This window comes from Convolutriloba macropyga, chromosome 4, assembly GCF_964194025.1.
Source record: "Convolutriloba macropyga chromosome 4, txConMacr16.3, whole genome shotgun sequence".
NCBI classification, from domain to species: domain Eukaryota; kingdom Metazoa; phylum Xenacoelomorpha; order Acoela; family Convolutidae; genus Convolutriloba; species Convolutriloba macropyga.
In genome coordinates, this window is record NC_134471.1 from 55,537,449 (window position 1) to 55,550,049 (window position 12,601).

Genomic DNA, 12,601 nt, shown 5'->3' on the forward strand with positions numbered 1-12,601 from the left:
TAACAACTGATGCCATCAAGAGAGGACGTTTTGAGCGCTAGGTTTTGAATGAAAATAGATAAAACACTGTCGAAAAAATTCTCCAGTTGAACTAACGGACATTTTTCGAGATTCTCCAGCATGGTTTGGTGTTGTTTTTTTTTCTTTTTTTCTGATCTGGAATAGAAACCCGGAAGGGCGGAGATACAAATTTTTAACTGTGAGAAAGGAGCCAGAGCAAACGGTAAAACCGCGCCCTATAGCTCACACCAAAACAAATAAAACAGTTAAAATATCTAAAACCACAATTCATTGTTCACATACAGCTTCCAGGCGGATTTCTTGGATTTTTGTTGTTTTTACAGCTGGAACCTCGAACCCTGCTGTGAACTATACAAGCCGACTTCAGCTCTTTGATCGGATAAACGTCTTAAATAACGAAATTCCTTTCTTCGGCTGTCATCTACGTGGTAAAAACGCACAGCCTTTTCAAACACTTTTGAATTAGGGGGTTAGACGGTTTAATTTGGAATATAATTTTTATATGATCAGTTTGAGAGCACTGTCGAATCGTCGAATCTGTCAAGTGGTGAGCTGTGTTTGTGAGTTGTCTGTATCCTTTCTGTCCTTCTGTCTGTAGTATCCTCCACCACCCATTCCGCCAGTTCCGCATTTACTGGCGGACGAATGCTGTGATTTGGAGTCAGAACTCAGATCAGGATTGTAACAGGGTATCACCTGAAAAGGATTTGCCATCATCGGGCGCCAAACACTGCAGACACCTTAAAAAATGTATAAATTTCTAAATAACCAATTTTGCGATTTTGTGCCCTCATTAGCAGTCATTCAAGGAAATGCTAGATGCCTTAAAAACACTGATTGACCGAGAAGTAAAACAGTATATAATCAATTAAAGGTAATTTCATTAAATGTTACATTCTCAGAATAAAAATACATATGAATCATTACTCTATACATTGCTACATCATACTGTAATAACCCAGCTCGTGATATATCAAGCTAACAGAGTTGGAGAAAGTAGGTTCGAGTCCTCTAAGCTCTAATTTTTTAGCAGTGTGGAGTTAGCTAATACCAAAGTTGAGCTGTTACAATTGGTAGAGCTTTGACAAGTGGCTCTGACCTTGTGTTGTGTGTACCCTTAGTTGAGTTGGCGTTTGAGTTGTGTGGAACCAACTCGTTTGAGAAGTGAGTAGTGTAATAACCCAGCTTGTGGTATATCAAGCTGACAAAGTTGCTACTTCAGCAGAGCTTGGTGCAGCGGTAGCACGCCTGCCCGCGGTTCTGGAGATAGTAGGTTGCAGCCCTCAAAGCTCTAATTCTTTAGCAGTATATGGAGTTAGCTAATACCACAGTTGGGTTGTTACAATACAACTCTTTGAAACGCTTCATGGTTGCTGTTTAAAGTTTTGATATTAATCTTTCACAAGCAACTTTGGGAAAATTTTCATGAGAAACATGCACTTTTGTTTGATGAATGAATTTGGAAAGATTATCCGCGTTTTTTAAATCTTATATAGATAATGATTGATACAAAAAATGTCTCAATTTAAGTGTTAGATTATAAACTGGATTTCATCTAGTATATTTGACTTACATTTCAGTAAATTTAAAGCTTAATTGTTGAGATCAGAGTCGAGGTGTCAGCGCCAAGAGACGTAAAAACGAGTAAGTTTGGCGGTGAACGCGTTGAAGGCATACAATACCAATATCACCGTTCTTATGAACTGATGTTATATATTTGTTCTCAACTAGCTTTAATCTTAAAAAAAATATGCGTTTCGAAGCGTAGACTTTACACAAATTTATTGTTCCTATGAGCTGTTTTACATAATTTCAGCCTTTCTACGCGTAAATCTTACAAAGAATTAGCATTCACAATCTTAAATCGTCTTGCATATATATATATATATATATATATATATATATATATAAAACAATCTCGAGCATAGATCTTACATTGTTATAAGTTTTCAATGCATATACCTTACATAAGTTGAACACTTAAAACTAAGCCTAGGTCATGCTAGGATAAATGTCGAAGTTTAGCACTGACTATACATTTTGCACTTTTTTTACAATTACAATTTTACAAAAGTTTTTTTTTACAATATGCCTCTTTGCGGCAAAATTATGCAAAAAAAAACAAAGTGGAGGGCTGGGCAGTGCTGTCGGGGCGAAGGATAGTTAACAAATTTGGAATACAAGTTTTTTTCGCCGAAACGTAGGGCTCAATTCTAACAAAATAAACGCGCTAGTATAGTTAATCAATTTTTGTTTCCAATCATTAAGGCTTGCATAGAATTAAGTCTTCGACCTATGTCTATGCAATTCAAAAAAGGTTCCTCTTGGATGATGGTTGCCTCTTCTGCCACTGTTAGCCCACGCCTATGTTTTGTTAAATGCTGTCTTTTCATAAATTTGACTCTCAATAAAACGCGTTAAAGGTCATCTAATGCGTTAAACTCGTTGAAAGGAGTTGGTTGTTGTTTAAAGTCAGCCCAAAGCTTTAGTGGACAAAACTTAAATTCCGCATTGACTTAATAGCCAACTTTACACTGCCAACACTTATTAACGTATTCTCGTTTCCAAGATTGCCTTTGCCCTGCAAACGCACAGTGTAAATGTAACAGAAGTAAAAAAAAAGTAAAAAATTAATGCTAATTTTTTTACGCATGATTAGGCTGGTAGTAGTATAAAATTCTGACTAGAACCTCAACGGGGGGGGGGGACGGACAATTACTGCAGCGTGGCAATCTACAACGGGGTGGGACATTTTGAGGTGGCCATCTACAACGGGGTGGGATATTTTGAAATTTTTTAAAATGTAGTAAAATGTCCCCACTATTTTTGAGGTTTTAGTCAGATTTTTTGAAGATTTTATGGTGTTATATTATTATTTCATTCGTCTTAATTTCTTTCGGCTATTTGAAACCAGTTCTTATTCTTTGCAAAATTTGCTACTTTGTTTATTTAATTTCCCGCCAAATTTTGCAACGCTAGACAGTGGAGCGTCAGGATGAATTGATTTTACACTGCATTTTGGTGATTTTATTGCTTTGTAGATAAGTATAGCAAAACTTGGCGTTCATATATCCGATTTTAACCTAACCTAATCAGATTTTTAGCCAAAAATGTTTCGAATTTTTGGTTTTTTGTCCCCCCACTAGATTTTTGCGGGGAGATCTTAGAAAAATTACCGACAGACCAAAAAATCAAAATTAGGGGAATAGAATAAAGGGTTTCAGGGGTACCAGGGGGAGCGGGCTTATAAATTTTTGACTAAAAAAACAAATAAATCAGATGTAAAAAACCTTGTCTCGTGTTATTTTCTGACAGGAAGAAAATTTTATTATCAGAGAACTCTATTCATTCTTCGCTTTTATCAGTTAACAATTAGTTGCTAGTTACCTTGAATTTGTTTTTTAATCGTCATCGTTGTGAAGAGCAAGGGCAACCGTGACAACTTCTGAATTAAAACTTACAAAAAATTGGCGGGTCTCAACTCAAAAGTGTAGTTTGGAAAAAGGAATGAATATCTATATTTGAGTCCCTCCCATCCCATCACTAGGGGTCAGAGAACCTATAGCTCCCCATCAAGGTTTTAAAAAAATAATGGAGTGTAATACGAATTTGTCGAGGGGGATATAGAGGTATAAAATAGAGGGATACAAATAAACGGTTCAAAGTTATCATCCTAGTTGGGGGATGAGTACAAAATTAGGAGTGAATGGAGGGAAAGATTGCTAACAATTACACTGCTTGAACATAAATACTCGTAAAATATTCATTTTATAGTTTTTGAATAAATTTGAAAATAACTCGCCAATTTTTGATTCGTGTAAGTTGAAAACAATTGAACTACCAGTAAAACAAACTCCTCTGGCAGAACGGAAGCAACGGAAAAAACATTTGCCAACGACACTATAAGGGAAAGAACTGATGGTAGAAACGGGCAATGAAGCTAGTAAGAGATATAATTAATCAAGTTTTCAACTAAAATTTTTATGATCTTTTCCGTTTGCAATTTTTTTTTTTAGCAAAATCACCAGGGATTTGACAACAAGGTAATGCGGGTTTTAAACAACATTTCGAAAATATTCTAGGTGAAAACGAAAATGGCAAAAGCGTCGAGAACGATAACTTCTAAATAAGATTGCGTGTTAGATCTCCTACTAGTCGTTCGAGAGCATTTTTTTCTGCGTTTCGTCAGTTATTTTTGTGAAAAGTAATGTTTCAGCTGGACGTTAATTGAAGAAACATAACAGAAGTAATGCCAAAACTGAGAACAAAAAAGTAAGCAATAAGATTATCCATTCCAATGATGTGTATTGCAGAAATTTGCTTTGAATTATAACATACGACCTGTAGACATAGAAAGAAGAACTACTGTTATACAAATCATAGAAAAAGGCAACTTGTCTAAAAAGACTGTGTAACTTGAAAAAAGTTTTGATAACCTATTTAGAATTTGTGCTCCGACCAATCAAACAGTGTTTGAACAAAGGTTTTATTGATCTCAACCTATGTCACTGTGGGAAGTGTGAAGTTCCCGAAAAGTTCAAGGTAGAGGGCAGGGTTATCGTTCAATTCAATAACGGAGAGCTTCTCATCTACCTTCGCAACAACTAAGTAAGAATTTTTTACAGGACCTGATTACGGGAAGGAACTATCTGCTCTATCCGGTTGTTTTTCTGCTTTTTAACTTATCATATCAATGAACCGGATAAAGGGTAGGAGCTTTTGAAAAAAATTCGGGTCCTGCGAAATTTTAAACCAACTTTTGAATAGAAATTACAACGGAATCAGTCAGTTTATTTGACTCAAACATTGTTGAAAGGATCAGTAAATCACATACACAACTTTTTCTGGTTTCTCAAAAAAGCTTAACGACAAAAATTACAAAGTAAATAAACAATTAAGCCGAGCCCGCGAACTTTTTTTTGGTTTATACGTTTCATTAAACAATGTGAAAATCTTTTATTTTCGATGTGTCTTGTTTGTACTGAATTGTAGCCTTTCTATTTAATTGAAATTAATCTCTATGTAAACTTTTGAAATGAGCTGAGAAAAGGCCAAAGTACATTTTGGGTAATCTGTTGGCAGTTTGTTTCAAGTCAAAATCAAAAATCCAAAATTCTAATGAAAGACTGTGAACTCTGGAGGTTGAGCTCGCCGTAGAAGTTCTGGTCGCGAAGTTTTGAGATCGGCTTTGCAATATATTGAGGTGGAGATCAAGCAGCTTCTAGCAATCGAGCTAGTGGTTCGCGGCGCACTTTGAGGGAGTTTTGTTTTGGGGTGGAGGATTTTTGATTGAGACTTGAAATAACTGCTACTGGATTCTTGAGAGGAACTTTTTACTGCGAGAGTTGTTACTAGCTACAGGATTGAATTACAATTTGTGGAATACAAGAGGGACCGGACGTTCAGCACTTCAACAAAAACTCTAAAAATTTGATATCAATTGGTACTTACTTTTGTAAAGTTCTGTTCGCGGGCTTTTTAATGGTAAAAAACTTAGTTAGTCTGTGAACATGCATACACAAATCACTGAGTTTAATCTTCATCAGTTGATGAATAGTCTATAATGCGAGCTCTTGGTTTTTTCGCCGCTCCTTTTTTTGCGTTCTGCTTTCTCTTTTTGCTTTTCGGTGCTGGCAAAGTGACTTGATTCTCACTTGAAATACTTGCGTTATCGGATTCAATTGTTTGGTCCAAAATAAAACCATAGCAAGCTGGGTCTGTAGAAGACCCACTGACCGATAACTCTGACATTTTGTCAAAATCTACCAAGTTTTCTTCTAATTCGTCTTCACTATAATCACGTTGATAAAACCCTGGGTCTGGGGAGTTGAAACTTGAGTTGTGAATGGTGCTTGTTTGTGGAATGGTTGTAGTTGGTTGTTGCTTTGGCTGCTTATTTTTCTGCTGCTGGTTCTGTTTGCGCCTTTGCTGTGCATGCTGCGTGCTACCCTGCGCCTGCTGCGTGCTACCCTGCGCCTGCTGCGTGCTACCCTGCGCTTGCTGCGTGCTACCCTGCGCCTGCTGCGTGCTACCCTGCGCCTGCTGCGTGCTACCCTGCGCCTGCTGCGTGCTACCCTGCGCCTGCTGCGTGCTACCCTGCGCCTGCTGCGTGCTATCCCGCACCTGCTGCGAGCTATCCTGCGCCTGCTGCGAGCTATCCTGCGCCTGCTGCGAGTTATCCTGCACCTGCTGCGAGCTATCCTGCGCCTGCTGCGAGCTATCCTGCGCTTGCTGCGAGCTATCCCGCGCCTGCTGCGAGCTATCCCGCGCCTGCTGCGTGCTTTGCTGCTCGTTTTGGCTTGCATCAAGCGAACCCCAATCCGGCTCATCTAGTATTGCTTTGTAAAACATGTCCTCTCTCAATGAGTTGTGTCCATAGGGCAACGTTGATAATTGGTCACTTAATATGAATCTTTTATCATCATAGCCCGACAATGATTTCTTGTTGACAACTATTGTGTGAAGCCTGTGGTTGCTAGAGGCTATTCTGGTGTTGAGAAGACGCACAACCTCGCCGCCCAAAAGAATTTGCTTGAATAATTCATGGGTCATGCTGCGCCGTGCATCTTTTGTGACCCCTTTGGCTGACTGTTTGGTGCAACTTGAAAAAAAACTTGGTTTATTTCAAATTTATCTCTTTTTTTCATACCCCAAAAAAACTTGGTTTGCTAGAACGTTTCGCATATGCCTGTTGTTTTGATTACTTGTGTTTGTAGAGTGAAAGGGGGGGGGGCTAGTGAAAAAGACTTGCCTTCAGCAAGCTTGATTGAATACAGCTTTGGCTTGAGTCCACAAAACTCAGCAATTGGCGGCTTCCCATCTCGTCTTTGAATTTAAGAGTGACTCGTGCTTTGTCCCTGCTGTATAGCGGGTGCTCAGGAGGGAAGTTTGAAAAATCAAATTGATCTGCAACCTGTTTTTTCTTCTGTATTTCTGCAAAGAAATCTCTTGAGCGCACTTCATATACGAAGGAGTCTGTGTCTGAATAAAGCAAATTGCAATCAAAGTTCTTCTTCATAACTTTGTAGTGAAACTCAAACATGAATTTCTTAGCCAAATCCAGTATACAAGCACCGACGATGGTTGGTTTGTCCCACAGTATTTCTGATTGTTGAAGGCAAACATTGACCAGATCTTCACTGATAATTTTTGATGACTGGTACTCGGGCTTGTCTGTCCATTTGAGTGTTTCTTCTTCAGTGCGCGTCAATTTCACTTTCATTCTGTTTCGTTTTCCCTCGCAAAATTTTCCGAATAATGAGTTTACCATTAATTTGTAGAAATCTTCCTCAAACTTATTCTTTGCCTGCTTTCTTTTTTCGGTATTTAGTTTCACGTATGGCGCCAGCCACTTTTCTTGTTTGAATGATAACACTCGATGAAGCTTGGTTACAACCAATCCTAGTTCAACATAGAGTTTCAAGGTTTGGTAGTGCAGTGTATAATTTTGTTTATCGAAAAGCGTCTGGATGAGCTTTTTTTACCTGCGGGGGTTTTTTAATTTGCATATCGGCCAACAAGTCGCTTTGGTATTCACTGAGCCAACATTCATCAATAGCTTCTTTTGTGGGTGCCAGGGGAAAGTCAGAGTGTAGATCATGTAGGCTGTCGGGATAGCTTAGGTCTACTTCAACTATGTATCCTACTGGGTCATCATCTGGTGTATTTAAAATTCGATGAAGAGTTTCCTGAGCATTATCGTCGGTCCACTCACTCTTGTCAAACAGTTCAAATTCACATAGTGGCAGTGGGAATTTTTCCAAGATTCCTCCGTATAGATTGTTAGCGTCTATCATAATGATGAACGAAGAAATGTTTTTTGGTTTGTAATCAGGAAGAAATTTGTTATTTGCGCGACAAAGACGCTTACTGTACACCGAGCTCACGCCTCCTCTTATAAAGTTCTCCACCATATCAAAGTGTTCCCTCTCAGTTAGAAGATGTAAATGGGGATTGCAAATTTTGAGCATTGCGTCGCCCGACAAATTTGATGCAGTGTAATACTGACAGCAATCCAGTCCGTAGGTGTCATAGCAAACTTGTCGAAAGCAAAGAACAACTGCGGCGAGTAGGAACACATCAGTTTTCAAGTACAAGTTGTAGTATTCACCAATATTTTGACATGAAAATAAATTGAATACCTAGAGCGCTTGCTTGTACTCATCTTCACTCACTGTGACTTCATATTGCTGTAAACTGTTGGTCCATTTGTCACGAGCGGGAAGCTGTGTCTCTTGAAGTTTTTCAAAACTGTCAACGTAGCAATAAGGGAACGAGTCTTTTTGTCTCAACAGGTTTACCGACGATGTGGGCCACTCTTGAAAATGTTCAAGCAAGCTGAACTGATCCGGGGGCAGGTTCTGTACCAGTTTGTCAAGAGAAGCATTCATTAACTTGAAGGAGTCCAGTAGTCTTATGTATTCATACTGGTTTGTCCAAACGCCCTTTTTGTTCTGTGTTGCTTTTATATGCACTCCAATTTGGTGAACGGCCATTGGCATCATGAATTCACCAATTGGTTGCTTTGCTCCGGGATTTTCTGGACCATACATTATTGGATTTGTTTTTTGTCTCCAGGAGGCATTGTCCGGTATCAATTTGGGTCCAATTTTGTTGTGATATTGTGCTGTATAGCAGTATAGGAAACATTTTTCATCTTTTCTGTTGCGAATGTTGAGCAAGTATTGACTTCTAGCCAACTCAGTTGAGAGAGCTAGATAGGAAGAGGCACTTATTGGTTTTGACTTGACAAATCGTAGTTCGACATTCTCAATTCTATCTACCGTCCATCCGCTTCCATGAGATGCGAAGTTGTTCAGTGGGAGGAGCATTTGCTCAATCATTCCAGCAAAGCATGATTTACTCAATCCGGTGAAGTCAACGCGCTGCATTTTTGAATTGATATATATCTGAATTCGATCGGGTTGACTATCACCGGTTTCATCACTTGTTGGTTTTGTTAATTGCACCAATGCACTGAATTGAAGTTTTTGTGCGCTATTTTGCGTGTTCAGTTGAACAACATTTTCGATCTCGTCCTGTTTGCTCCGCAAAAAACTTAGCAGATCTATCTCCTGTTCCCCCACTGGTATGTCGTAGGTTTTCAAAACACCACCGAAAACTTGCTCGGACGGAAGAATTCCAGAACTTGGGTTGTTTTCCAGATCAGCGTTCCATACTGGAAGTCCATGGTTTTTGTTCATATGCTCCATGTACTTGAAGTTGTCTACATAGAACTTGTTGCAGTAGAGACAGTAGTGGGGATGTTTTGAGTTGTGTTGCTGTATCATATGCGTTTCGAGTTCTATGACTTTCTCATGAGCAAACGCACATTCATCGCACCCCAATCGGTTGGTTTGGACGTATTGTTTATGAACTGTTTGCATATGTCGTCTGAGGCTGCGCTTATCTACGAGTTTTTTCTGACAAATTGTACACGTTTCAGCGTTCATTATGAACAGGAGAAAGGCAGAAAGAATAGGAACGCAAAAAAAAGACTTATAAAATTATGATAAGGAAATAGCAAGAGTTGAAGTTTTTTAATCAAGTGAATTTCAGGTTAAGGCAAAAAGCAAATGTAAGAATTTTATTGTCGGGCAAGCTGTAATTTAAACTTGTTTCATCCAATCAGAGTGCGCGTCTTTTTTGTTTGCTTTTGCAACAGAAAGCTACTGCTCCGCAAACAGCAGTAGAGGGGGACACACCGCCATAGATTTGTATGCTCAACGGTTTTTCTACTTTTTGTTTGTTTAAAACAGGTGATATTGAATTCACAGTTTTACTTCTTATTTGTTTACCCTAATTTTGGTACGGTGTACGACTATCTGATAAAAAAGTGTTTATTGATTGTTTACTGTGATTTCACTACAATCCAAGCTTCAGCTGAGTTTATTTCAACCCAGTCCACTTTCGCTTATTTGTTTAAAACATTGTTTCGCACACCTGTTTGTCCAGTGTCTTAAATTTTCAGCATCGCTTAATTCTGTCTCACAATATTTGTCTAGTGCTAAGATGAATCTTTAGTTAAAGTTGAATTAAGAACTGATTTCGAGATGTTAACAAAATTATCATGCTCAAACATTGTGAAAAGCAACAAATACAATATGACAATGAGTTTAATGAGTTATGTTGTATTTTAGAGTCGAGATAACTTGACGACTTTCTTGACGGGGGCATAACATTGGCTCAATGGAGGTGTTTCATCGATGCTGACATCATCAGAAAAATTGTTGGCAAGCAACGGGAGGCTTTCCGGGGTTTTTCTTTCTTCACTTGGCGGCTGATCAAAATTCCAAAAACCAGATATTTGCTCAACTTCTTCTAGCTGCCCCAATTGATTCTCCCAAATTTCAATGCAGTCATGATCGTAGTCTGCAAAAAGTTTTCTTGTTCGCTTTGTCAATTTTTTCACATCCTGCTTCTTTGTTTGAATGGGAGTAATACATCCATAATATCGATGAGCATATGGAGACTCTTCTTGTCTTGGTGATTTTTCTGGCGTTTTTGTAAGATGAAATAAATCGTTTTGTTTTGTGTATTCAAGTATTGGTTCAATGTAATTATCTGGAACAATAAAGCTGTTTTTTGTGTGCCATAAATCTGTCTTATCATCAAAGCTTTCCTTTACAAGGACAAGATTTTTGAAGTTGTGACACATTCGCACAAGGGATCGAGTGCCTCGCTCACTTGTCTTTGCAGTTTCTAAATATTCAGCAGCCATATTACAGGTGATGGATAAACAATTGAGATGTTTTTTGTTCTGATTTTACGGATTTAAACGGTAAGAACGCGCACAGTTTTCTTTGTAAGGAAAATTTTATAAAGACTTAACAGCACCGAGTCTAGAACCAATTCAAGTAACAAGAGAAATGAAAACTTGTTTTTATATCGTATGGAACTGAAAGCAAAAGCAGGATGAAAGCAAGTTCAAGAAGAAGGTTAAGAAACAAAAGACTTGCAGTAATGTAATAAGGTGCCAAAGAACTAAAGAGTTTTCAATTTGGGTCCAATTTTGTTGTGATATTGTGCTGTATAGCAGTATAGGAAACATTTTTCATCTTTTCTGTTGCGAATGTTGAGCAAGTATTGACTTCTAGCCAACTCAGTTGGGAGAGCTAGATAGGAAGAGGCACTTATTGGTTTTGACTTGACAAATCGTAGTTCGACATTCTCAATTCTATCTACCGTCCACCCGCTTCCATGAGATGCGAAGTTGTTCAGTGAGAGGAGCATTTGCTCAATCATTCCAGCAAAGCATGATTTACTCAATCCGGTGAAGTCAACGCGCTGCATTTTTGAATTGATATATATCTGAATTCGATCGGGTTGACTATCACTGGTTTCATCACTTGTTGGTTTTGTTAATTGCACCAATGCACTGAATTGAAGTTTTTGTGCGCTATTTTGCGTGTTCAGTTGAACAACATTTTCGATCTCGTCCTGTTTGCTCCGCAAAAAACTTAGCAGATCTATCTCCTGTTCCCCCACTGGTATGTCGTAGGTTTTCAAAACACCACCGAAAGCTTGCTCGGACGGAAGAATTCCAGAACTTGGGTTGTTTTCCAGATCAGCGTTCCATACTGGAAGTCCATGGTTTTTGTTCATATGCTCCATGTACTTGAAGTTGTCTACATAGAACTTGTTGCAGTAGAGACAGTAGTGGGGATGTTTTGAGTTGTGTTGCTGTATCATATGCGTTTCGAGTTCTATGACTTTCTCATGAGCAAACGCACATTCATCGCACCCCAATCGGTTGGTTTGGACGTATTGTTTATGAACTGCTTGCATATGTCGTCTGAGGCTGCGCTTATCTACGAGTTTTTTCTGACAAATTGTACACGTTTCAGCGTTCATTATGAACAGGAGAAAGGCAGAAAGAATAGGAACGCAAAAAAAGACTTATAAAATTATGATAAGGAAATGGCAAGAGTTGAAGTTTTTTAATCAAGTGAATTTCAGGTTAAGGCAAAAAGCAAATGTAAGAATTTTATTGTCGGGCAAGCTGTAATTTAAACTTGTTTCATCCAATCAGAGTGCGCGTCTTTTTTGTTTGCTTTTGCAACAGAAAGCTACTGCTCCGCAAACAGCAGTAGAGGGGGACACACCGCCATAGAATTGTATGCTCAACGGTTTTTCTACTTTTTGTTTGTTTAAAACAGGTGATATTGAATTCACAGTTTTACTTCTTATTTGTTTACCCTAATTTTGGTACGGTGTACGACTATCTGATAAAAAAGTGTTTATTGATTGTTTACTGTGATTTCACTACAATCCAAGCTTCAGCTGAGTTTATTTCAACCCAGTCCACTTTCGCTTATTTGTTTAAAACATTGTTTCGCACACCTGTTTGTCCAGTGTCTTAAATTTTCAGCATCGCTTAATTCTGTCTCACAATATTTGTCTAGTGCTAAGATGAATCTTTAGTTAAAGTTGAATTAAGAACTGATTTCGAGATGTTAACAAAATTATCATGCTCAAACATTGTGAAAAGCAACAAATACAATATGACAATGAGTTTAATGAGTTATGTTGTATTTTAGAGTCGAGATAACTTGACGACTTTCTTGACGGGGGCATAACA

The 12,601-nt window shown here is 38.4% G+C and overlaps 1 protein-coding gene across 1 annotated transcript in view; it reads right to left on the reverse strand.

The window, feature by feature from the left end:
- Window positions 1–465: 465 nt before the first annotated feature.
- Window positions 466–12,601, reverse strand: part of LOC142338527 (uncharacterized) — a 33,042-nt gene continuing 20,906 nt past the window's right edge. The window contains exon 3 of the mRNA XM_075388312.1: window positions 466–717. Within this exon, the coding sequence (XP_075244427.1) occupies window positions 562–717 (156 nt within the window). The 3' untranslated portion in view covers window positions 466–561. The remainder of the gene's footprint in view (window positions 718–12,601) is intronic.